Raw genomic sequence first — 27,947 nt, 5'->3', positions numbered from 1 at the left:
AGCCCATAGCGTGGCCCGATATCTGTGGGCGTGGGAGTTCTCTGCCTGAGAGAGACACTGACGTGACGACAACACAAGCAAACGGCAAACCGCCGCCATCGCCCTCCTCCCGGCGCGCGCCAAAACCCGACGGCCGGGAACCCCGCTCCCTCACGAGTCGCGGCGGGCTGGCGGCTCCCGAAGCGCCCCAATGGCGCAGGAGGAGAGGAGCTCCAGGTCAGAGCCCTCGACGGGCGGTCTACCGCCGTGACGCTCGCCGCCGCCGCGTCCGTCCGGGACCTCAAGGCCGCGCTCCGGAGCTCCTTCGCGCCCGCGCAGATCTCCAACAACTTCCACCTCTTCCTCAAGGTGCACCTCCCCCGCCTCTCTGACCCTTTTGGTGGATGCCGTTGCCAAATTAGTTAGTCGCTCTTCGCGGCATTGGTGGATGGCTCTGCATTCGAAACTGCTACAAATACCTGCAGCTTTGTTTTCTGATGGTAGCATTTTTTTTTCTCGTGATGAAGGGTGCTAAACTACGATTAGACGCCGAGATTGACAGCCTTGCTGTCAGCCATGGCGAATTCATTGTTCTCGTTCCCTTTACACGGAAGTCAGCGCAGTCTTCTCCAGCGGCCACCCCAGGCGAAGAGCAGAGTGCAAATCCACCAATTTCACCGGAAGTTGCGGCTGAAGCTAATTCGGCCTGGCAAGACATTATGGAGGACCTCTCATCAATACCGAGTAGCCCACATGCTGCTGATGCTGCACTCGAAAGATTTGTGTTCTGGGAGCTATGAGGAGGATGTGTCAACTGGTAAAAGCCCGTCCACTGGACGTACAGTGAAAAAGAGAAAAATATTTAAGGAAAATGGAAGTAGTTCCAGGGATACATCTCGAGTGGACAGCTGCGTCGGAGCAGCCTAGCATGAATAAGAAGAATGGTTTTGTCAAATCTGCTGCATCATCATGCCATGTAGGTTTCCAACGATTTCAGTTCTCTATTTTGCCTTGTCAATTTTACTTTAGCTTCCACACAAGGTAGAATATATCCAAACTGTAGCCTGAGTGTTGTGTCTACAAACAGGTGCTTTAGGCATATTCTATAGCATCGGGTTGGTAGGACAGTATAATGAAAATGCATTTTGAATTGCAGGATAAACACCCGTTAGGACCTGCTGAAATGGTTGAACATCTGAAAAAAGGCCTTGGAAAGGAGGGGCAGGTTTCCACTCTTTTTGATTTTCTTAAAGTAACAATACCGATAAAACCATAATCCTTATGCTGCTGTGATTTATGTGTTTCAGATTGTACACATTGAGGAGATACCATGCAGAGGAGCATCATATGCAGAACTACCTCTTGATCTCTCAGAAGCTATGAAGGAAGCATTACAAAGTATTGGAATATCTAGATTGTACAGCCATCAGGTATTATGGAGTATGTCCTTCTACTGTATTTGCTTACATTTTGTTGCTGGGGCTAATTCCTTCTGTTTCCTTGAACTCAAGTACAGTCCGAAGCTATACAATCTTCCATTTCTGGGAAGCATGTTGCAGTCGCAACCTCAACATCGAGTGGCAAGTCTTTGTGTTACAATATTCCTGTCCTGGAATCTCTCTCTCAAGATTCGACGGCGTGTGCTCTTTATATATTTCCGACAAAGGTATAGGCAGAACCACTATGTTGTAAGCACGGTTATGTGAATTTTTTGCAGAAACCCACTTGGCTGTTGTATTGCAGGCTTTAGCTCAAGATCAGTTGAGGACTTTACTGGAGATGAAAAAAGCATTTCACACTGATATTAATGTTAACATCTATGATGGAGATACTCCCAGAGAAGATCGTCTGTGGATCAGGGATAATGCCCGGCTGGTAAATAGGTGGTCCCGAGGCTATAGAGTTGTGCTTTATTTAATTTATTTATTTCAGCACATCGGATCACTTACTCTCTTCATTCTCAGTTAATTACCAACCCAGATATGCTGCATGTGTCAGTCTTGCCGTGTCATGGTCAATTTCGAAGGATTTTGTCAAATCTGAGGTAGACAAATGGTTTCCTTAGTCTTTCCTATAGTTTTATTTAGTCGTCAATTATAAATTCCTGAATGAAGTATGGTACCATTTCTGCGGTTTCAATATAAAGAAAGGCGTATGGAAAATGGTCAATTCCTAATATGAAATCTCAGGTGGAAGTGATTGAATTTCCTTTTTTTTTGTTTCGTTCACGATTTAGTTTCATCACCTAGTGTAATTCTTGTTTTTCTTTATGCATTTTTGTTAAATATCTCATTTCTTGTGCATTCCATAACGTGCTTTTGCTGAATGTACTCAGGTATATTGTCATTGATGAAGCACATTCATATCAAGGAGCATTTGGCTGCCATACTGCACTTATACTTAGAAGATTGAGGCGCATTTGTTCAAATAGTATGGATACTTTGTTGAACCATATTTTAGTTGTTGACTCGAGGCTTCATTTATGTTTCTACCAAAACTCTGGACTGCCGATTAGCTCTCCATAAATTGCAATGCTAATCCTTCATTTTATTGATTTGTGTGATACAAGTTAGCAGATATATACTTCAGTTTGGGCTACTCATGCAGTTACAAATATAATTCCTAACACTCCGGTCTTCTGTATTTGCAGTTTACGGCAGTCATCCTACATTCATGTTTTGTACAGCTACCTCAGCAAACCCACGTGAGCATGTTATGGTAGGTCATACTATAGTTTTGAAAATATATGGTTGTACCAAGAAAAAGAAGATAAACCAGCTCTCTTTAATAATTTTACTGTCTGTATAACACTCGCTTGTGCTCATTCTAATGTATCAGACTCTGGTCATTTTTGTCCAAACGCAACCTTTTCTCCCCATAAATGTCCCCTTGTTCTTTCTAAGATAAAAATTATTACCTAAAACACATATTAATTACTTGACCAAGATCTTACTATAGTAGATAATATTATTTTGAGTTGCCATCTTAATTTTTTTTTTGCAGACTTAACTTATATACACTCTTTGGGAATCACATGCATTTTTCTTCGGGCATTTTGTTTTATCTCAGGAGCTGGCCAAATTGGATAATGTTGAGTTGATTCAGAAAGATGGAAGCCCGTGTGGTTCAAAATATTTTCTCTTGTGGAATCCCCCACTATATAGGACAAAAGAGGGAGGTTCAAAAGGTAGTTCAGTAACTAGGCGCTCAAGGTATTTGCACACCCTTGTTCTAATTAGGGTTCCTGATACTTTTTGTTCATTGCAAGTCTATAATTCAAATTTCAGCTATACTCACCTCTCTGTACATAACATGTATGATTGTTCTTTGGTGGCTGGCATGACATTGAAAATTTCGCCCATTTCATTTTCATCTGGTTCAAAGAATTATTGCTAATAGCAGCTGTATTGCCAGCTAGACTCTTAACAGGATGGCTCAAAAGTTTAAATGTAGTTTAACATTAACACACCATATTACTTGAGATTGAAACCTTCTGTTAAACTCTATACTACCTTCTTGTGACATCATTATTCAAAAGTACATACGCCTAAAAGTAAGGCATGTTTGCCTTTAGTAAGGTATTGTAGTTGCTTTACATCAAAATATGCGATGTGTAAGTTCTAATGCAAAAAGAAATTCTTTACTTTCTTTCCGCCAAAAAGTGGTAACCATGAGTCACCAGACCTCGCACATATTCGGTTTCCTACTGCATGCCAGTTATTAGCTGTTTATTCATACACTCTGCAGTTTTTTGTCAGATAACTTCTATTTTTGAAAAAACACTAATATATCATATTTTATTTGTTAGCCCAATAGTAGAGGTTTCGTATCTGTTCTCGGAGATGGTTCAGCATGGGCTCCGCTGCATTGCATTCTGTAAAACAAGGAAGCTCTGTGAGCTTGTTCTATCTTACACGTAAGAACACATTTTCCCCTCTATATTTTTACTTCTCATTTTCTCTGTTCTTCTTTGAACTTTTATCTGGGTTTAGTTTCTATGTTCTTTAGATGATCCATCTGTTATTGTAGGCGCGAAATTCTCGAGGTGACTGCAAAAGAACTGGTAGATTCTATTTGTGTATATCGTGCTGGCTACATTGCAGAGGTTGTTATCTTTTTGGCATTTCCCTAATGTATAATGCCGTTCTGTATGACTTTCATTCTGTTATACTACCCCTGTCCCATAATATAAGATGTTATTACATCCAATGTGCTCATATATTTGATGTAATAACATCTTATATTAAGGGACGGAGGGAGTAGATTTTAGCATGAAATTTGGCATTTTGACATTCTTAAATCTCACAAGTGCTTTGCAACATGTATTGATCTCCAATGCACAATAAAGAAATGCTCATGATACAGGCGTTATTAGCCGTCACATCACATGCACCTTAGGTTGATGTTATGGTGGATATGTTTTTTTTTGTAAGAGAATGAAGCCCATGTTTACATTTTGATAGAAGCAAGTACAAAAGAGAAGAAAATAAGTTTTGCTTATTAAATTTGGAGTCGAAAACAAACTATTGCAGGACAGGAGAAAAATTGAGGCTGATCTCTTTGAGGGAAAACTTTGTGGTGTTGCTGCCACGAATGCTCTTGAGCTGGGAATTGATGTTGGACATATCGATGCAACATTGCATCTTGGATTTCCTGGTAGTGTTGCCAGGTAGGTGAAAGTGATCTTTCCAGTAGAGTTTATGTTTCTCTGTGAACCTGCTAAAATATGGAATTTTAATTGTAGTTTATGGCAACAAGCCGGAAGATCTGGAAGGAGAGCAAAACAATCATTAGCCATTTATGTAGCATTTGAGGGTCCTTTAGATCAGTATTTCATGAAATCCCCACATAAACTATTTGGCAGACCAATTGAGCACTGCCAAGTTGATTCACATAACCCAAAGGTAGGTCCATAGATCTGTGCTTACTGAACCGACTATATTGGTAAAGTTTAAAAACTTAAGTATCTAACTTTTCCTTTGGTTTTTTTGGAAACTTATTAAAGGTTTTGGAACAACACCTTGCATGTGCTGCTTATGAACATCCACTATGCTTGCAATATGATGAGAATCACTTTGGTTCTAGTCTGGATAGTATAATGACGACTCTAAAAGAGAAAGGTTATCTGATTAACAATCCGCCCGGACCTTTTTCTTCTACTATGTGGAATTATATTGGACCGGAGGTTCGTCTATTCTTTATTCTCTACTGTATAAATCAACTCCTTTTCTTTTTGTGTCAATAACATTTTGATTTCTGCAGAAAAGACCTTCACAGACAGTGAGCATACGAGCAATTGAGCATGACAAGTACAGTGTGATAGACAAGTTAAATAACAGATTACTTGAAGAAATTGAGGAAAGTAAGGCATTTTTCCAGGTAATATGCTCTAACTGGTACATGACTATATTTTATACTTGTATAGCTCTTTGAATATTCCTCACTGTTGGCAAAACAGCTAGATAAATTCATGAATTTACAATCAGTGCACCATATCTTTTTTTTTAAAATTACCTATGTAATCCATTCTTGAGCCACAAGCACATGACTGTGTAATCTGAATTTTGGCATTAGTAGCTTATTATATCAATGGACTTTTTTCTCGATTTCAGGTTTATGAGGGTGCTATTTACATGCATCAGGGTGTTAATTACTTAGTTGAGGAGCTTGATTTGTCATCAAGAACAGCTTTTTGCAGGAAAGCTGATGTGAAGTATTACACAAAAACACGAGACTACACTGATATCAATGTCATTGGAGGAGATTTCGTATGTTCTTGGAAGCATTACAACACTTGATCTCATATATTATTGAAAGTATTCTGCTATTAAGTTGCATCCCCTCCAATATTGTTGAGCAATATAGTTTATATCTCTTCTATCTTGATTTTCTAGACCTTAGTTAATTCGCTAATTCTGAGAACTATTGACCATCTCCTTTTCCATTAGATGTCAATGATACCACCTATTACTGTTAAGTGATTTGTTTGAACTCAACTTAGTACATTCAATCTATGTCTTGTTCCTCGTTTTTCCTTTTTTCTCTAGAAGAAACCCACATTTGCCTGATGTAATAGCACAAAGTGTTCCTCCTACAATGCTTGACCACCTTTGAGTCTTTTCAGTTTCTTTTTTTATATAAAAAAGGACAATTTATTAAGATCTTCAAGTCATGAGCTTCTCCCTAAGTGAATTTTTTTTAGTGTACTGACATTTTGTTCTCAATGATTAATTGGCTCTTCTCTTGAAGGCTTATCTTCCGATGGTTACATGCAAAACTAACTGTTTGAAGACAACTGCCCAAGCAAATGATTGCCAGGTGACAACCAAATGGTTTGGCTTTCATCGCATAAGTAAATCAGGCAATAAAATATTGGACAGCGTTGAACTTAGCCTACCTCCATATTCCTACAATTCTGAGGTGTGTGGATCAACTATAAATCTTGGTAACATTGTGATGCATTTTGCATGATTCTTAAACTTGTGGTTTGTATATGGAATTACAGGCTGTTTGGATACGGATTCCGCAGTCGGCTAAAATTGCTGTGGAGGAAAGGAAGCTAGAGTTTCGAGGTGGTTCACATGCTGCTTCACACGCTATGTTGAATATATTGCCTTTGTAAGTTCTTAATTATTTCTCTCAATCATTGATATAAAAAAATGGTTTGTGGTGGACACTAGAAATTTTTGAAGGACAATTGTTTGAGAATATGGTCACATTGATAAAAAAACAGTAGCGCATTTTTCATTCCCTGTTATAATTTGCCAACCACTTGTTTGTGAAGTGTTAACTCTGTTGTCGTGTTAAATTCTGTCATAATTTATTGCGTACTTCAGTAGTTAGCTCTTTTAATTGGGGTTGATCGCGTGTTGATTTGTGCAGGCATATGATGTGTACTTCTTCTGACCTAGGAACAGAATGTGTAAATCCTCATGAAACCCGTGGTATGCCAGAAAGAATCCTTTTATACGATAAACATCCTGGTGGTATCGGCATAGCATCAAAGGTAATGGGAAAACTAGCAAATATTCGGCCATGTAATACAGGCCATGAATGTGAATGATCTTGGTGTAAACCACATCATTTGTTTGTCTGTTCAATCTTGTAAGGTCAAAATACTTTTTGGGGAACTTCTACTTGCTGCTTTAGAGCTTGTTTCGACATGCAGTTGCACTAGTGATGCTGGTTGTCCAAATTGTATCCAAGTAAGTTCAAATAGTATACCGAACTCATTGCCAGGATAAAGTACATATATGTTAGCGTCTTAGATCTGATAAGTTTCTGCTATTGTTTTTCAGTCGTTGACATGTAGCGAATATAATGGGGTTTTGGGCAAGGAGGCGGCTATTTTGATCCTGAAGGTTTAATAATTTGTGTTTGTTATATTTTATCCAAGCACCCTTTATCCTGCTACGTTATTACCACATAAAAGTGTTCTTGCCCTGAAAGATTCGCTGCATATGCAGGGAGTAATTGAACACGAGAGGTCGGATCTCGAAGTGGCAGAATCTTCTGATCATAGCTGATGTATAAAAGAGGTACAAACTGTGAGTTGTGACACATTGACAAAACATTCTTTCTAGGCCTTCTCCATTAGAAACATATAAGCATTCTTGTGGTTAACAATTGATTCATTCCATGTGCACACGATTGAAATTCAACATGTGTAACATGATATTTTATGGAATTTTAGAAACACCAGCTCCCTGGTCGTTTTTCCAAGGAATCGGGGCCCATTTAATTACACAATAGACGTACTCCTCCGTTTCATATTACTTGACACTAATACAGATATATCTAGACATATTTTAATTGTAGATACATCTATTTTATTGGCAAATAATATGGATAGGAATACAATTAGATCCCAAGCAATCCCATCGGAAATCTGAGGCCTGAACTAAGCAAAGCGCGATCACATGTCTGCCTAGTTTTCGGAGACCGTGAAACAGATCCAATAAATTCTGAGAGACTTCTGGAGCGATTTTCGCCAAGGTGTCGTCGTTATTGAGTAGGTAGGCCAAACCACTAACAGCGCCACTAACAGTGCCGGCTAGGGTCTAACTCGATAACAAGAGATGATGAGACGGGTCCTATATTTAGCTCGATTGGGCTAGAAGGATGTTCGGCCCAATCAGCCCACCAAGCCCAGTTAACCCTCCTACATAATTGCCCATTCACCAAGGAAGTGAGCCTAGCTCAACTGGTTGAGGGAGTGGATGTACAAACCCAGTATCTGAGTTCAAATCCTCACGAACGCGAGTTTAGGTTTCTATTTATACTTGAGGCCCAGGCTAGACCTGGTACTCGTGCGATTTATCTTGAGGACTATGCTTTAATCTTTCATCAAGATTAAAAATCTTAGTACTCATGCCTATGGCTGTGTGCATCCCTAGTTGGTGCATCCCCATTTTTTTATTCTTTTAGACCGCTCGTACCCTAGGGGATTAGGGTTCATCTACTCCACCGGTGACTTCGTCTCCGGTGTGAGTTTTCCCTTTGATTGGGCAGTACGTGGATCCTGATCCGTGTGTCTCTCTCGGGCTGAACAAGGGGCAGCGTTGTCTGCCTACCCGGCCTTGGCGAGCATGTGGTATCTAGGGTTTGGGTAGATCGGGTGTCGTTTTTTGTTGGCAAGGAGTTCGGTGGAGGAGCATTATGTCAGGCTCTGGTGACAGATCAGGAGCAAGCAGGAAGGAGGAAGGTGATGAGGCCCTGGCTCGGGCGTTGCAGAGCCTAGAACTGCGAGAAGGGAGTTGGATGACGTCTTTATCAGGGAGAGTGATCTTCTCGCCATGAAAAAGCAAGTTCGATGGCTGGCAGTAGCAAAGGTGCATACAAGGAAACCTTTCAGTACATATGCTTTATTTCAGACCCTCAAATTCGCGTGGGGTTTGGCCCACGATCCTGAACTCCGAGAGGTAGATGATAATTTATTTACCTTCAAGTTCTTTTGTTTCGGAGATTGGAATAAGGTGATGAATCAGGGGCCGTGGTTGTTCCGCAAGCTGGTAGTGGTAATGGCAGAATATGATGGAATGGGTAATCCTGCAGAGGCTACCTTGGACTGAAATGCGGTTTGGGCACAGATACACTCTATTCCGGAGTTGTACCATACCTAGGGGGTGGTGGATCAATTGGCAAGACGAATTGGCAAAGTGAAAAGTGTGGAGATGAATCATCAACGTTGGTTTGAAGGTGATTACGTACGAGTTCGAGCCAGTATTGATGTCAATCAACCACTGATCAGATTTGCCCCTCTAAATATTGGAGGAGGAGAACGGAAGCTATTGCATGTTAAATATGAGAAAATCGGATATTTCTGTGATGTTTGTGGTATTATGGGGCATGACATGGAGAAGTGCGGTGATGGGGTCCATGATCCAAAGGATATTCAATATGGAGGACGTGGAAGAGGAGGGCGTGCCGAACATCTGGCACGTAAGCGTCCATCCGGGGATGTGTTCGAGGATGATGATATCCGTGACACAGCATCTAGCCCACTAAAAAACCCTCTGATAGACATGGAGGAGGATGCCTCTAATGAAGGAGCTAAAAATCGTCAAAGACGCATGAATTTTGATGGGGAGGAGCCTGCGAGTGAGCGCATGGAATCTGGTGACATGGAGGAGGATGCCAATTAAGTCAACGGGAATGTTAGTGCCTCCCCCACCACCAGGGTACACGCTTCCAAGAGATAAAAAGAGGACCAAGAAGGTTGATAGTGGCAAGACGAGTTCTACAACTGATACTGTCGTGGCGACATCGGCGGCCTCCGAGGAGGACCGCCCGGCCCAATGAGTACCCTGAGCTTTAACTGTCGTGGGGTGGGTGATCCTGCGACAGTCCATGAGGTGCGTGATCTTGTGCGCACCCATTTGCCATCTATTCTGTACCTCCTGGAGACACAGATTGCAAATTATAGAGTGGAGGGTCTAGCTAGAACTCTGGGTTTGACCATGCTTACGGCGTGGGAAGCAGTGGTAGAAGTGGGGGTTTGTGCATCTACTGGAAGAACCCGCTTAGTTTAGTACTTAGAAATTTCTCGAAGTATCATATTGATATGGTAGTGAATGAGCTAGGAGAGGAGCCATGGAGACTCACAGCTTGGTATGGCGAGGAAAATTGGAGTTTGAGATTTAGAACATGGGATATGATGAGGTTCTTGAAGGCTGATTGTGATCTTCCTTGGCTATCTATAGGAGATTTTAATGAAGTTTTATGAAGAGAAGAGCAGTTTGGACCAAATGATAGAGATATAGCACAGATAAACCTTTTTCGGGAATGTGTTGACGTGTGTGAGTTGGTTGACCTCGGCTACCAGGGGCTCGACTGGACTTTTGAAAGGCGAGTCCAAGGAGGTGAACACTGCAGAGTTGAGTTAGACTGGATCGTGCTTTGGCGTCCACAGAGTGGAGTGCTCGGTTTCCTATGGCCATAGTACATCATCTGACAGACCACTCACCGATTTTGCTCCTTAATTCTATGGAAGCACAGAATAGAAGGATAGCTAACAATAAACTCTTTCGTTACGAGATTATGTGGGAGTCACATGAGGAGTTCAAACCAATGCTGGAATCACCGTGGAACACTGGGAGAGCTAGATCAGTTGGAGAACTGCATGATAAATTGAAGCACACTGCGGGTGCAATTGAAGGGTGGGGTTTGAGCTCTTTCGGTGCGGTGCGCTCTGAGCTGGGGAAGCTAAGAAGAGACCTCCAAGCGTATAGAGCAGATTCTTCTAGGGTCAGCCCATCTTATGAAGAACAAAAGATGGAGCAACATATTGTGGAGCTCAGTTTCTGTGAAGAAGTTATGTGGCAACAGCGGGCGAGAGTGCAATGGCTGAAGGAAGGTGATAAAAACACGAGATTTTTCCACCAGAAAGCAAGTAATCGAAAAAAGAAAAACTGCATCACTCGACTGGTTAAAGATGATGGTACCGTATGTGATAACTCGCCTGCCTTAGAACAACACGCGAAGGAATTCTTTGCTGATCTCTATCAAGCCGAGGCAGTGATTGGCATAGAGGAAGTACTCTCACATGTACCTTGTAAAGTCACTGGTGAGATGAATGAAATTTTGAACGCTCCATATTCAGGGAAGGAAGTAAAAGAAGCACTTTTCCAAATGTTTCCAACCAAAGCTCCGATGGGTACCCAACTCATTTCTTCCAGAAACATTGGCACTTATGTGGTGAGGAGATCACTGACATTGTAATTCGGCTGCTTAACGGAGTTGATTCATCTGAGGAGATAAACAAAACGTTCATCGTTGTTATCCCAAAGGTACAAAACCCCACTCATCTGTCTCAATACCGTCCCATTAGCTTGGGCAATGTGATTTGTAAAATCGCATCCAAAGTGTTGGCTAACCGGTTGAAACAGATCCTCCCGGAGATAATCTTAGAAGAGCAATCGGCTTTTGTGTCAGGTTGGCTGATTACCGACAATGTTATCACATCATCATATGAGTGCCTTCATTTCATGAAGAATAATAGAAGCAAGAGGAATGGTCATTGTGCCTTGAAACTAGACATGAAAAAAGCTTATGACTGCCTAGAGTGGTCCTACCTGGAAGAAATTATGAAGAAACTAGGATGATCACACAGGTTTGTGGATACTATTATGAAGGGAGTCCAATCAGTAACTTTCTCGGTGTTTTTTTTTTTTTTTTTGAAACGGAGGCAAAAGCTTTGCCCCATCCATTCATTAAGAAGAAGTTGCCCGGTTTTTAGGAGAAAATCGGGCAAAAACCAACAACAACAGTGCCAGAGCACACCCATAACCACACACACTCCGCCAGAAGGGCACACCCAGCCACCTTGGCTACCCACAAAAGCTAAGAAGCTCAAGTCGGCCTATGCCAAACAGATGGCTCATCGAGGAGAGACCGGCAGCTCCGCTTCTGACGATGAGCCTCGGAGAGGAGATGCGCAAGACAAGCGTCGAATAGGACCTTCACCGGACCGCCCCTCGAAGGTCATCGTACACCGCCCGAGGGTGGCTTCGACTTCACAGCAAGGAGAGACCACCACGAAGACATTCGAACACGCCGGAACGGAGCCGACTAACATGACCTTGCTGCAACCAAACCTTGGTCACCACCATCGTCGTTGCCTCTCAAGCCTCCACCCGGAACACCCGCATCTCCGGTTGACGTCCTGCCAACCCAGATGCCATGTGTGTCGAGGCCGTCGGAGGGCGCGAAAGGGATCACCAACTTCAAGACGACGCCCTCAAGAGGGGACACGACGAAGAAACGACGCCGTCGTCCGATCCCGCGGGATCTAGGCTTTCACCCGAAGATGTGAACCCGAGGCAGCGAAGGTCGTAGAGCTCCACGACCGCCCCCAGGAAGGACGGCGACATCCGCAGATGCCGCGCGGTCAGGCTTTCGCCCGGAGCAAACGAACCACCACACCCTCACTTAACTTTCTCGGTGTTACTTAATGGCAAACCAACAGAAGAGTTCAAGCCTAGTAGAGGGGTGTGGCAGGGAGACCTTATATCTCCATACCTCTTCTTGCTAGCTGCAGAAAGCTTATCTTGCCTCTTGAATGATGCAATGCGTTCTGGTGACTTGGGTGGCATCCATGTTGCTGCTACTGCTCCAAGGGTGAATCATCTCCTGTTCGTCGACGATTTCCTATTATTTTGTAGAGCATTGGCAGGGGAAGCAGCTCGCCTTAAAGACATTGTTGATAAATATTGCTTTGCCTCGGGTCAGCGAGTGAACAATGAAAAGTCATCAATCTATTTTGGCAAGAAGGTTCCAGGACAAAAGAAGCTGGAGATTAAAGCAATTTTAAATGTGCAATCTGAATCACTGAATGAGAAGTACTTGGGCCTTCCTTCGGATGTTGGTCGGTCGAAATAAGGAGCATTTGCATATCTGAAAGATAGGGTCTCGAAGAGGTTGCAAGGATGGATGGAGAAGCTTCTCTCGGGTGGTGGTAAAGAAATTTTAATTAAATCGGTAATCCAAGCAATCCCAACCTACTCTATGGCGCTTTTCAAGCTGCCTCGAGGCCTTTGCCAGCATATCACGTCGTTGATCAGGAAGTTTTGGTGGGGGCAGTAAGAATGGTGAAAGAAAGACAGCATGGATTTCCTGCGAATCAATGGCGATGCCAAAATATAAAGGAGGACTAGGGTTCAGAGATATAGAGATCTTCAACCTTGCTCTGCTAGCTCTGCAAGTGTGGCGTGTGTCGATGGATCGAAGCTCCTTAAGTGCACGGATGCTTAAATGCCCCTCTTGGAAGTAACCCTTCTCAGATTTGGAGATTACTATGTGAAGGACGTGATGTAATGTAACAAGGCTTGATCAAGCGCATCTCTGTGGTAGATCAACCAATGTTTGGGATGATACATGGGTGCCGAGGGACTTTAATCTGCGACCGGTATGCCCATGTCGCCGAAATCCACCCCAGCTTGTCTCGGACTTTATATGTGCAACAACTCGTACGTGGAATATGCAAGCTCTGAACCACCACATGCTACCGATGTATGTTGAAGCCATCAGGCAGATTCCAATAAGTCACACTACGCAGCAGGATATATGGGCTTGACATTATGAGAAAACATGTGTATTCTCAGTTCAATCAGCTTATAAAATGCTAATTGAAACCAAGCAAAGGCGTGAAAAATGGTTAGCACGAGCAGCGTCATCTAGTACTGAAGAAGACGAGAACTAGTGGAAAAAGTTGTGGCAAACGAGAGTCCCGTCCAAGCTGCATTTTTTGCTTGGAGACTGGCACGGTCGTCCTTTCCTACGGGTCAGGAACGAGAACATCGCCACATGTCTACTACCTCAGCCTGCTCGATTTGTAACGAGCCAGTGGATGATTGGCGCCACTCTCTTGTGGAATGCAATATGGCAAGAGCGGTCGAGACGCCAGACCCAAAACTTTGGTTGATGTCGCTATGCACTAATCTGAGTCAAAGAAAGTTCGTCCAGGTTTTGGTCACGCTTTGGGAAATCTGGTGGGCTAGATGGAGGGTCATACATGAAGATGAGTTCCAAAACCCTCTCTCCACCCATTGTTTCATCAAGCGATATTTACGGAGCTAGATTGGACTCACCCGGGGAGTTCAAAACAGATGTCAGCGGCCCAACAATTTTCAACTCGCTGGATTAAACCTCCACAAGGATACATGAAACTGAATGCCGACGGTGCAGTCGCAAAAACGGCGCCAAGAGGTGCTGTTGGAGTTGTTTGCCATGATGATCAGGGAGTGTTTCTAGGTGCTTCGGCTATGGTCTTTGATGGAGTTACCGATCCAGTACTCCTGGAGTCCTATGCATGTAGAGAAGGACTCAATTTGGGTGCAAACCTGCATCTACAGAAGGTGATGATAGCTTCAGACTGTCTAACGGTGGTGAAGGAGATTAATGGTCAAATGTATAATGGCAAAAATGGTATGATCTTGCGTGACATCTCTCAGTACAGATCAAGTTTCCAGGAATCAGTCTTCCGACATGAACGGCTTGAAGCAAATGGGGAAGCTCATATATTAGCTAAAATGTCTACCAGTCTTGACATTGGTCGTCATGTATGGCTCATTGATCCACCGGATCACCTTTGTATCCCCATAAACATTATGCAATAAAGCTTCCGCAGTTCTCTCTCTAAAAAAAAAGTTGTTTTTCCGAGCACACCTTGTACTTGCTGTGGCAGAAGCAGAACATGGTATATAAGATGTGAAAATTTTCTTGGATAAGCGGTATGAGACTAAAAAATCACAACATCGGATCTTGGTCGTGACAATTGAAGATGTAACAAAACTGTAGAGTATGAGGAACATGTCACATCTACACGGGGAATGCAAATTTAGGGTCTGTTTGGATTGTAGCCCGTAACTGTCCAGCCAAAATTTTGGCGTTCACCACGGGCGGGGACATGGGTTTGGATTGAAGCCAAATTCTGGGATCCGAGCCAATTTTTTGGTCATGCGTCACTTTTCTCACCAACTGCTGGGCGAAACAGCAGCGGCGAAAAGTTGTGCCAAATATTTGGCTTGCCCTGGTTTTGTAAGGCCCGCGCGCGCAATCCAAACATCCCCTTAGACCGGACGCCAACAAAAGTGGGTCAAAAAATTATAACATGAAGGAACAAATCGAACCTACATGTAGAACAAAACAGTGGTAAAAAAAGGAGCGGCAACGTAGGGATTATGGAACACAAATCATGAGTGCAAAGGGAACAAAAGCCGCAAGTGGAATACAATTTTGTTCAAAAGTGTATTAGAACTAGTTTGCAACTAGTATAGTCTTGTCTTCAGTTAAAAAAAAACATTAGACTACGGGGAACAAAATCACACCACGGTTTGGGTAATAGTTATACTGTAGCACGAAGGAAGAAATCGAAACTACGCGTAAAACAACAATGTAACATCCGTGAAACAAAGTGCGCGGAACAAAAGAAAATAAACATATATACTACCCTTGTTTATAAATAGACATCTAAGATTTATCTAAATTTAAATGTTTCTAAGTTTCTGTGTTTCTAAACACTATTTAATATTTAGATACATTCAAATTTATATAAGCCTCAGAGAGTGAGTATGATGACGGCGGCGGCCATGCATGATCATATCCCCTCGTGGGTGGGCGCTCACGACTCGCGCAAGCCGCCGTCTACCAGCCGATCGACCACACGCGATAGTCGAAGGACCACGCTCGTGGAAAAATATCTTGCATCGTTCTCCGGTTGAGGCGTTTGACACCTTTTCCTTCCCCAACCCACCACCACCATCATCCGTCACGCCGCATGCACGCGCAATCTAAGAGCATCTCCAGCGGCGCGACGCAAATGGTCGCTCAGTGACCGTTTTCGTCCGCCGTGACCGAAAATGCGTCTGGGGCCTGCTCCAGCGGGGCGACGCAAAGTGACCGGCCTGTCCGCGGAGATACAAACCTGACCCAAATATGTGCCAGGTTTGTGTCTCCGCGGATGCTCCACGGTCGCGCCGAGTGTCCGCCGAAAAAGACGTTGGACCCGCGCACAGTGGCAGGGAGGCCGATATTATTCCCGCCACTGGCCATTCCCCGCGCGAAATACCAAACCAGAAGCGATGGACGTCCTCGCCGCTGCAACCACCGCCATGGATGCGGCGCAAACCCTCGCACCTCGCCGCCACCCCACACTCCCCCGTAGCCACGACCATAGCCACAATGGAGGCTGCAGCTCCGGCGGAAGCAAAGCGGGCCTGGTTCATGAAGAGGCGCACCGAAATCCGTGCGCGAAACGCTTGATCGCCGGCGCGATTGCGCCTCCTTTTGGACATTTTTATTGCTATTCAGGCTTTGTTGTGCCCCTTTTGGACTCCGCTTTGCGCCGTACCATCTATAAAGTGTGATGAACTTGTTTCAGTCCTCAATTTGTGGCTGTAAAATTTCATGCAAAGTTGACGCTAGTTCCTCTTTTTTGAATTCTGGTCTGCGCTGAAAATGCATCGCCCCGTTGGAGCCAGCCCCAGACGCAAACGGACGCGCGACGATTTCCGTATCCGCCAGACGACGGAAGCGGACGCCCGCGAACATTTTAGGTGTCCAAAATACGTCGCGTCGCTGGTGATGCCCTAAGTCCACGTTGAGGCGTTGACAGCGGCAACTTCATTTTTTCGATGGGTGGCTTCCTGCAACGGAGCACAATGCAGCGCGTTCACTGGCCTGGCGGCTCATCGATCCCGGCCCTTTTTTTCTTGTGAGAGGCGCATGCATAATACATGCATGGGTTGACATCGTATACGCATCGCGCAGTGGTGGCTGCAGCCGTGTGTATTCTGTACACGCACGATACGGGCGAGTGCCTTTGCCATTTGTGGCGTTGACCACCCTGCCTCCCATTAGTACTCGTGTTGTATTCTGTCCCCGGTCAACTAATGCCACTCTTTCCGAGTGCAACCCTCACCCATAGACTCCAAAACAGACCATCACATCTGCATTCTGCGCAAGTGCGCCACTCGATAAACACACTCAGATTTGTGTAAATATGAGTATGAGGACTTATGTAAACTAAGAGCATTTCCAGCCGCGTCTCCCAAAGCGGATTGAGCGTTTGGGGGACGTGTTTTGTTCGTGCCTCATTTGGGGACGTAGCCGCGTCCCCCAAACGCCTCCCCCAAACATTTAAAATATTTTTTTTGGCATTTTTATTTCAGTTTCCACAAACTAATACATAATTGGGAACGTGGTTTACACGAAGACACAGTTTGGAACATGGTTTTCCACAAACTAATACATAGTTTGAACCATGGTGGACACAAATATAAAATTTTGCAAAAAAACTAAACCTAACTAGGCCGTGCATCGAAGATTTCGTGTGTTCGCTGCTAAGAAAGAACACTCGAGGGCACACCCAGTCACCCAAACTGGAAAATCTAGCGGGAGGATGGTGCCCTTGTTGGTTCTACCGATGAGGCGAACATCCAGAAACTTCCGTGCACGTATTCGCTGCGAAGAAACAACACTCTTCATCATCAGCCGTCCTCCTCGTCGGTGCTGTCGCCGTGGTAGTCCCGGCGGCAGCGCGTCTCGTTGAAGACCTTGACGCTCATGTCCCTGTCACCGAAGTAGGAGAACAGGAGGATGAAGCCGGCTTCGAGGCTGTGGTGGCGCGCGAACTTCTCCTAGCCGATGTTGAGGTACATCTTGCCGCGCACGTTGTAGATCACGTCGACGATCCACCGGTAGTAGCCGCACGCAGCCTCCCGCAGATGCATCGTGCGTGGGCGGTCGTCGCCGGCAACGTAGTCGGCGAAGGAGTCCGGCAGCCTCTGGATGCCGCGCGGGTCGCCCTTGAGGATGAGGACGAACTCGAACAACACGTCCATCTCCGACGATGAAGCCGACGGCGTGGGAGGCGACGGCGAGCGTTCAGCTCTGCCGCGGCCACGACCACGACCACGACCACGACCACGGCCGCGAGGTCGGCCTTCGCCTCTACCAGACATAGCGTCGAGTCTTGTTGAGATGGTGGCGGCTAGGGTTTGGGAGAGAGACGCTAGGGTTTGTGTGTGAGAGAGACGATGAGAGGCGGCCCTTTTATAGGCCGGAAGGAGGCAGAGGACCGGTGGCGCTCATTAACGCCGGCACGCAGAGCTAGGCGCGACGGGACGCGTCGCTGCGACTCTGCGGGAACTGCACCGTCGCTGCGGGAACTGCACCATCGCTGCAAAGCCAATAACTTCCGTCGCGAGGTAGGCGACGGTTAGGTTAGAATTTATTGTGCCGCTGACGGGTCGGCCCCGCCACTCCCCGCCTCGCTTTTCGGTGTGTCCGGCGTACCCGGAGTCTCCCCTGTGGGACGGGGACGGGTTCGGGGCGCCGGACAAAATTCGGGTTTGGGGGACGCGGCTGGAACGTTTTTTTGGTTCGGCGCGCTCCAAATTGCTTTGGAGGGCGCTTTGGGGGACGCGGCTGGAGATGCTCTAACAAAGGAACCTGTACGTGCAGCTCTAGGAGACACAGAGGCCATAGGGTAAAACCCATCTAGAATTTCGTCCCCTCACCGACCACGCCCCTCGGTCTGCTCCGTCTCTGGTGGCTGCTCTGCTGTGTTGGTTCTCTGGAACCGTAGCATGATAATTTTTCGTCTGACTACCACAATAAGCTCTACTTTAACAAGCTTTGCTCGGCTCTGGTGTTGGTGTTAGAGGTGCCAGGACAACGGCGCACCTTCAGCCTGCTTGCTCGTAGTCGTCGCTAGGAGTTCCAAATACCTACATGTGATCTATATTACTTTTGATGTTTTTTTGTACTGTTGTTAATTATTAATAGACCGATAGTACTTTTCGCCAAAAACAAAAAAAAAGTAAAGTAGAAGCATACCCCATGCGCTGCAACTTCTTTGAAAATCTATCTTGTCTAAACGGGTTACTAGGACGGGTGACACGGCGATACGCCGCGCCTGTTGGAGTTAAAGAGTGAATAATTACCGGCGGGAAGCAATTAAGGATGGAAGTTTGTGTCAAAGAATTATTGTTGAAGCGTACCGAGCGTTGCTGGTAAAATACCACTGTTGTAGAACAATTGCAAGATAATTACCATCGGCTAATTGTTGTTGGAATTATATATTTTCAATCGGTTAATTTTCTAGCAAAATGGTACAAATGGGGAATTACCGTAAAAAATAACGTGTCAATGAGAAAGTATTGTTAATGATGGATAATTACGGCCGGGTAGCTGTTGTTGGAGTAAAAGATCTGCACTCGGAAATTTCTGGCAATTTTTTATCTATTCAACTACTGTAGCAAACTTCCGACGTGTCTCTAGATGATTGGTAAAAAATAGGGACTCTACGACACATGTGCGGATCCTCGAAAAAGTATAAAAGTATAATTACCGTTGGTAGCTGTTGTTGGAGTAAAAGATCTGCGTCCCAAAATTGTCTGGCGTGTTTTTATTCGACATTAATTATTCTAGTAGCAAGTTACCGGTGTGTCCTGAGAGCTGCTCTCTATTTCATCAAAGAAAGAGGTGATGTGGTTCATTGGATAAAATCCTTCCCTCTACAGTAAACATGACATGACTGTTCGCTAGGAGGCTGTCATTTCCTCCGTCCTTAATATATAGACTGCCTAAAGAATTATCGCCAACGATCGAAGTTAAAGAGTTATTGTTGAAGTTGTTGTTAAAAAAATACAACAAAATACGGATGCAAGGTTAAATATGAATATCGAAAGTTACTTTGAAAGAATTATCGTTCGTGCATCGTCGGGTGAAAATCGTTGAGAAATCACCATTAATAAATGCACCATCGTAAAATTTACTGCTGCATCATAACCGTTTAAGAATTTACTGCTCAGGATGCATGTTTTTATTGGCAAATTACTGGAGAAAATTACCATCAGGGAAATTACCCGCCAAAACAATTTACTGCTGCTAGTGACTATTCTTGAGTTTTGAAGCTGTAGCTTTTACGGAAAAATTATTGGGGGAAAGCTACCATTAGGAAAACTAAGACGTGACGCTGTCTCATTGGCTAAAGTTATTAGCTCAGTGCCTTCTTCGTGAGCGTGCGAGCGAAGGGTAATCTGTTTCGGTGGCGTGAGGTTGACGAAGATGAAGACTCTCATCGGTTCTTCCTCCTGTATCCGTGTGGGTTGTTTTTGTATTTGTTTCCGTTTCTGTGTTGTATCCTTACTACCAGTTGAATATAAGTATTCCCTATAAAAAAAAAGTTATTAGCTCTCTACAGTGCATAGACCTTTGCTGAGGTGTGGAGAGCTGAGGGGGATGGGGATGTTAAATCCTTTGCCCTTAATATATCTACTATCTACGGTGCGTAGACTTTTGCTGAGGTGTGGAGCGCTGAGGGGATGTTAAATCCTTTGCCCTTAATATATCTATCTAATCTATGCACGGTTCAATTGGTTAGATTAGTCAAAAGGGTAAATTAAATCTACGTGGAATAACTGCTTAGCATCCTGCTATGGTCTCATCAATCTGAAGGCTAGACAGAAATGCATCAATCTGAAGGCTACACAGAAATGACATGATGATATAATGGCTTTAAGAATGCACGATGCGATGTGAATAGTTTGTATATAGAGATAGATTAATCATCAACAAATGTTAGTGGGATTTGACATGAACAATTGGATGGTTGAATGAAATGTGGATATCTCGTATTTAGAGATAGACTGACGTTAAAGAATGCCACTAAAATTTGCCTTATAAGTGTCACGCCTTGGCCACAGTCCAGCCAAGCTTGTTACCCTAGTGCTTGAGGATCTCTAGATTGGCTTTACATATCAACAAAAGTTTTTTTTCGCGCACTTTGTTTTCATTCGTGTGCATCTTGGGATGCACTTTTCGATCGGCCTGCCATCCTCAAATCACTTCAGCAGAAACACGTTTAACCTCGAAGTTTTTTTGGGAATGAGCTTCCAGAAAAGAAGGTATACCTTGTTAATATGAGTATCGTATCAATCTTATTGAGCCTTGTGCCTCCTTAGAAGACCAATATCCTCGTCAGTCCACTCCAAGCCAGGAACTTCCCCTTTTGGCACTCGTTTGTGCGTCTAGTGCTGGCACATGTATCACGACGGGCAACCTGCATGTCCCGAGTGAAAATCTTAAATCTTTCCGACTGGGCAGTGGTGTCGCTGTGGTGTAGTCCCTCCGTGGAGGTGTCGCTTCCTTGGAACAACGGGGGTGATGGACGAGCTCGGCGGTGGGCAACTGGTAGCGGTTCTTTTGATCTTTAGTGGTGACACGGTGTTGTGGCTGATGTTTACAACAATATCATTTCAAAATATTCAGTGATTAGCGATATGGTTGGAAAGAAAACATGAGAAGTTAGAATACCATTTTCAGGTTTCAAGAAGTGTCCGCGATTGTCATTTTTTCCATAACACACAAATCATTTGCGATTTTCACGAAACATGAAATCCGTTTTGGGAAATCCATAAACTAAATTGTGTTATTTATATCTGTGGTTGTTTTTGAATCTTTTGGATGTGTGAAATTCTTTTTAAAAAGAGTCGTGTGATTCTGAGACCCGATGGGAGTTCTAGCGAATTTCTCTGCTTTAGCCAAGGCACCCGTGGAACTATATTTAGCCTATCCGTAGATACTCGATCAGTGTATATGCTAACTGTATTATTCTTAGTATCGCTGTCCTGAAGTTCTTCGCCTGCAATTAATTCTGCACATATCCTCTCGGAACCAATTGGCATGTTCTGATGCCAAGGTGCTCCGTATAGTTTGCCACCCCCATGTGTACCTCGTTCTCCTTTGCATCAAGTCGGTTCCTTTTTTGCCTTCACATGGGCGAGAATATCTCAACTTTGATTTCCCCAGCAACAGGTGTCTCCATGCTAGATTCTCACGTATAACAGGGACAGTGACCTTAATAATTAGATGATGCGTCAAGCCAACCTTTCAGGACACTCCTCCCATGCAAACGCAGTGCAGTGTCTCTCCCACTCTCTCGACACAGATAGGGAAGCAGAAGAAGCCCAAGAGGGTGCCAAGGCAAAGGCAGGCATGTAACTGTCGTCCAATCAGCCAGGGAGATCTTTCAGTGGCCAATGGAATCAGGGCTCACTTGTCCCTGCCCCCAAAAGACCAGTGGAAACTTCCACCTCCCGAGTCACCCAAGTGCTCCATCGAGCTATCCATCCATCATTATCTTCCCTGCCTTTTCTCCTTTAATATTTGCCCTTTCTTGCTGCCTGTGAGTGAAAGCTAAGTGCAACTAACTGCTCACTCATCCATGTCAATAGAGGATAACATTACTACTGCCTCAGCATATGCGCATGCATAAACTTTGTTTAGCACTGCTTAAATAAGTTAAGGTCGGGTTGGTGACTCATCACAGATCAGCAGTTTGTGCATTGTCGTTTACTTGCACACTAAGTACATGCAGTCTCACCATATTTTATTTTAATTAATGGTGTTGTCTATTTGATGCTTGTATCCACGTGTCGAGACCGGAGATGTTACAAAAGGAACCCTTAATTTTGAAAAATATCAATCTTAGTACCTATGAGTATGTTCTTCTAACACATTTTAACCGGCTTCGGGGTTTAAACCCCACAATAGTTTGATCCTCGCACAAACCTGTGGTTGGATGGTTAGGAGGTTAGTGGCACCCCAAGCCCACCAGAGTTCAAATCACAGATTTGACACTTTGGTGTCTCATAAAGGCGGAATATTCTTCAGTGGGAGGTGACATTCCCGTCGACAGCGAGGTGCCTGTGGTGACTTCGTCAATCTCAAGACCCGCCACGTCAGTTCTTCGATGCAGTCTCTTGGAGGTGCTCATAGGGGTAGAGTGTGCGTGCGTTCATAGGGGTGAGTGTGTGCACATTTGTGTGAGCGTCTTTGATTGTAATGTGTCTCTTAGAGACAAGGGAGGCCCCCAAACTTGTTCCATATGTTCGTTTTGGAACGGGCGGGCACGGGAGGCCTAAATCAAGCTCCCAACAGCAGCCCCCAAATATGTCCGCCATCGGCAGATAGCCCACTTATCCCTGGCTCTGGACTCGTGGCAGTTTAGGGGGGACACTGTCTGCGGTGCTTTTGTGTCCGCGTCGGGCCCGGCGGCCATTCATTCCAAGCCTCCCACCTCTCACAATATTTCTCCTCTCTTAGACCCAAGCTCTGTTGCCGTTGCCCTAGCTAACATGGCTGCCTCCGTTCTCGGCCCACCCCGCCACCGCCGCAACCAAGGCCTTGCTCCCGCCAAATAAAACAGTTCGAATAATTTCGATAATAATCTGTTTGTCTGTTTTACCGAGAAAGTCTACGGTTCGAGAGCCCTTGCCCCAAAGCAAGAATCGACAAGACTGACGCAAAAGGGATCGATAGGGAGGAGAAGTGGAGAACCGCCCAGTTCGCCGCGTAACAAGCCGCAAATCAGCGAATGTTCGCGCAACATGCCGTCATCATGCTCAACTGGCATGCAATGGCCGAAGCGCTCGTCGATGCTTGGTATTTGAATTTCATTGTTATTATTTATTCACACGATGAACTATTTGTGATGTTATTCAAAAAAATAAAATTACTTAAAAATAGATGAAAGTGAGAAAAAGCCCAAAGGGGGGACATGGGGTGCTCAACTTGGGTCGCCCGTTGGGTGCAGCGGCGGACGTCGGGCAGACACATGTCCATGCGGCCCCCAAATGAACACATTGAGAGAACAATTTTGACAAAATTTAAGGGCTCCCTTTGATATGCTCTTATATCTTAGCAGCATACTAAGACTCAGTATTACCTTTCTTCTAAACAAATCTTCTTGAAAAGATTATCCATGCCGACAACTGAGATCACACAACCGACACCCATATTCCAAATTATCTCAGACAGAAAAGTACCAATCAGGTAGTACTACTACCGGCCCAAATAAATAGAGAAATAGATTGATACGGAGTAAGAAAGAGTAACGCATATCCAGGCCACCAAAGAGCATACTCATCACTTCCTGTCAAAATGCACTTGCCATTGATCTTAAAAATGTACCTTGTCAAAAGCCCATTTTAGCAGCACAGATGATGGATCCTCAAGAGGTTAAATGCAACTACGGTGGTGATGGTGCTAATTAACAATAAAATAGCTAGCTTAAGCACATATAACGCACAAGAAAATGTTGGAGAATAATTAGCCTTTGCACGGCACCAGCTCCAACTTCATCAGTTAACAGTAATAAAACAGATACGACAACCAAGAAGTTCGTGCAGCAGGTACAGTCATGTCCTGTCTTGCCTGCCGAACCCTGAAGACGACGAGGTCCCGCCGCCGGCACCGCCATCGCCGTAGCCGTATCCACCTTGCCCTCCCGTCATCATCTGGTGGTGATGCGACGGATGCTGGTACCCTGATGCCGGCGGAGAGGCGCCGTACATGGGCTGCCCCATCATCATGAACATGCCGCCGCCCCCGGCGCCGCCGTACATGCCGCCGTAGCCGCCGCCGGGTTCACCATTGCCCCTTGGCGTCGTGGACTCCCTCTGCTGCGACTGCGAGCCGGAGCCGCCTGGTGAAGGGGCAGCCCCGACGCCAACGGCCTTCTCGCCCTCAAGCTCGCGGAACTTGTGGAGGTAGAGCTTGAGCGGCTCCATGTAGTCCTCGAATCCGAGCGTGGTCATGGCCCAGAGCAGGTCGTCGCCGTTGATGGTCTTGCGCTTCTCGCGCTGGCACTTGTCGGAGGCCTCGCCGGTGATGAAGGAGATGAACTCGGACACGCACTCCTGCACCGTCTCCTTGGCGTCCTTGGAGATCTTGGCGTTGGCCGGCAGCGCCTTCTTCATGATCCGGCTCACGTTGGCGATCGGCAGGAACCGGTCCTGCTCCTTGGGCGAAGAGAAGTCCGCGTTGCTCGGACCGCCGGAGTCGTTGTCCGAGTCCGGCATCCCTGAACCACCAAGAAACAGAGCAAGCAAACCTCTTTCCCTAGCTAGCTAGCTAGCTTCTCCGGTCAGCTCTGAAGCCGATGGAAGGATGCAAACCCAACGGCAACTATAACTCGGAAGCCGATCAACGGCACAAAGAGCAGCAGTGGATACGCGTCAATCGCAGATTCGCAGGTGGAACAAGCGAGACGACGAGAATTTGTAGAGAACCGGAGGAGGCCGGGGGTTTGACGAGGAGCGGGAGGTGGTAGCTAGTGGAGAATGGCAGGGCCCGTCTCGGACGCATCGTGGGGATAAGAACGCATCGAGGGGGTGACGTGGCGCAAAGCCGGTCGTTTGCTTGTCGATAAACTTGGCTCGGCCGGCGCCCGCGATGCCGTCCGCCGGTGCCACGCTGGCGGCATCCGGGAGAATTCGGCGCATCGATCTGCGCGGGTGGTCCATGCCACCATGCCACGCAGGTGCCGACGTGGAGCATCTGGGTCTGACGTGGCCATGCTCACGAACCTCCCTGCAGTTTTTATACTCGGTAGAGTAAGAATCTCGCTGTCACTTGCCTCTATTATTTGTGGGTCGGGCTTTGGGCGCCTACTCGCCTTTTTAGCGACATCTCAATCAAAGTTAATGACATGATCCTCCATAATGCAACCAAGTGGCATATAGTATCTCAACGTTGTCAGCAGCAAATATCTAACGAGAGATGATGACTACTATCAATTTGTACAAAGATCTCATGTTCTCCGAGACACAACCCAACCAGTAATATCTATTCAACGTTGACGAGAGATTACATAACCTTTCATCTCTCCTATATTTTGACTTGCTTCTGGTTGTCATCACCAGATATCCAGATATATTTTTACCGTGCCACCTGTAAGAAAAGACCTATGAATACTTAGTGCAGAGCCTCGCTATCTAATCTAGTACTGTGCACGACACATAAAAATATGTCTACATCCTAAATTATACCACGTCACGATATGCCACCTAGCAAGCATAGATCCGATATAAAAACACATTAGCTTTTTGCCACTATGCACCCAACTACTTTATTTGAAAAGAGTGCTTTCTTGAGTGATGCAAAAGCTTGCTGACCACGTTGCTGCCCAAGAGCAACAAGTCAAGCCTTTTTACATACTGACAAGTGGCATCAAGTTGAGTGTCATCCCAAGTGCCATCTCCTTTGGCACGTTTATTCTTTTCCTTTCTCTTACAAGCTGGTAGTGCTTAAGCATGAGCTAGAATCGCTTTTGCCAGAACATCAAGTTCAATTTGATTGTCTTTTAAATAATGTTGCACCTTCTTTTGAGCTTTGAGTAAACTGTTTTGTGTATGAAACTTAGTTAGTGTGGTGCGAGCACTGATATATCTCAAATTCAAGACCCAACCAACATAGTCTTCAGCAAAAATATCTAGGAAGAAGGATAGGGATCAGTTTTGGAGTACTTTTTTTCTACCCAGATTTGTTGAACATTGGGTAGAACGGATCATGCGTTCGATTTATAACATATATAGTACGAGGGAAGTGAGCTCAAGCTGGGCTCCTTTGATTCATATTATAGGAAAAATTATAGGAATAGGAAAAGTATATGTTTAAGATGTTATAGCTACCTGAATCCCATGAGAAGATGAAGTGTGTTTGATTTTGTAGCAAAGAATTATTTTCATGAGTTATGATCTCATGTTTTTTTCCTATATGATTTACACTACATGATTCTTATAGTATTAGTTTCTATATGATATGTTACTATGAATCAAGCGCCTTGTATAGAAAATTCTCTATAGGATCCAAATCCTATAAAATTCCTATGCAAATTCAATGAATCAAAAAAGCCCCAAAATTGGCACAACAATAGAGCGTAATTATAATGCTAGGTTGCCTCTCTCACTTGCTTTACCACACGCCTCTATTAATGTGGATCTATCATGTATTTCTATCCACCATATATTTCCTTCGTCAAACTCGGCTCTCTTTTAGTCATATGTCGTGAAGGCAAAATTTCACGATATGGGCAGGTGTTAACGAATATATGAGACATATTTTCTGACTTAAAAGTCATTTTGACATGTGAAAAGTTATATATGAACATGTATAATAACTACAACTCTTATTTATCCCCAAATGGAGTCCCATGACTTAAGTTGGTTTGTCGCTGCTCCGAGGCTTCGAGCCCCATGAATATCAAGCTATGGTTATCCGTGAAAGGCTAAGACATGGCGATCACAACTATGGCGATATATGCCAGCATGGTAGTGGGCCCACATTCTAGTGGTTGTGTGTCCAAACCCCGAAGTGACGTGCCAGTTATCCCACGGCACATCAGGTACAATTTATCGATGAATGTCAGAGAATGAAAAGATATATATTGGTCAATCAGGCAACAATGTTGGTTCTTGAATCCTGACGTTCTATTTGAAGTGACCGTGTAGATTTGAGATGTGTTTATTATGTGCATGGCCGGCGGCGACGGGTCATGGGGCGGCAGCGTCCGGCATGAGGTCGTGGATGCGCTGGCGGCGCCGGCGGATTAATGCGGCTGAGATGATGCTGGCCGGCCGGTCGGGTTGCCCGCTCCAGCCGGTAACTGCATGGAACTCGTTTTCCATTCTGAAGACGGCCGTCTTGCATCCGGACAGTGATCGATCTAGCAGTTGACTTGCCTGTGCCCTACGATTCCTTTTGCATGCCTACAATTTCCACCAATCCACAGTAGAGCTAGTAATTAGTTGTTTCAGTGACAGCCACCTTGCAAAAAGTTTGCGCCACATTTCATCACATGATCTTAACAGTGACAAGCACATGTACATCCATCTCACCTGCTTCTGTGCAAACATGGCTCCCATTTGGAGAGTTGTACTAGATCAGAGCTAGCTAATCATTACATGTAAATTGGTCATGGAACACCGTGGTCGCTACAAGGTGCTCAAAATGGTGCCCTGTCGGCTATATACACCTATAAAGACGACGGTTGACTTGCGATACATCCCGCATATGTAAGCCACCAAGTTCGTGGAGCCTAGGCTTTATAAATCTAGGACCTTGGAGAAAATATTTCCTGTCGGCTGTGGAGACCGTCGGTTTGTCAAGCCATGAAGATGTGC

At 45.0% G+C, this 27,947-nt stretch overlaps 1 protein-coding gene and 1 pseudogene across 1 annotated transcript; one reads left to right on the top strand and one right to left on the bottom strand.

Annotated features, from left to right (window-relative positions):
- The window catches only part of LOC124672789, a 9,987-nt pseudogene extending 2,315 nt beyond the window's left edge, over positions 1–7,672 (top strand).
- A 16,242-nt stretch (positions 7,673–23,914) lies between these two features.
- On the bottom strand, positions 23,915–25,102 carry LOC124673811 (nuclear transcription factor Y subunit B-10-like). Its single transcript, XM_047209852.1, has one exon. It carries the CDS (start codon positions 24,843–24,845, stop codon positions 24,183–24,185), a length of 663 nt encoding a protein of 220 aa, XP_047065808.1. The 5' UTR covers positions 24,846–25,102; the 3' UTR covers positions 23,915–24,182.
- Positions 25,103–27,947: the final 2,845 nt, after the last annotated feature.

Source organism: Lolium rigidum, chromosome 7 (assembly GCF_022539505.1).
Source record: "Lolium rigidum isolate FL_2022 chromosome 7, APGP_CSIRO_Lrig_0.1, whole genome shotgun sequence".
Taxonomy (NCBI): Eukaryota; Viridiplantae; Streptophyta; class Magnoliopsida; order Poales; family Poaceae; genus Lolium; species Lolium rigidum.
The sequence above is the reverse complement of the archived record's forward strand: the minus strand, read 5'-3'. Positions and strand labels throughout refer to the sequence as shown.

Bases quoted from the DNA above. Each gene is read 5' to 3' on its own strand.
- LOC124673811 (XM_047209852.1), bottom strand. From the start codon at position 24,845: ATGCCGGACTCGGACAACGACTCCGGCGGTCCGAGCAACGCGGACTTC.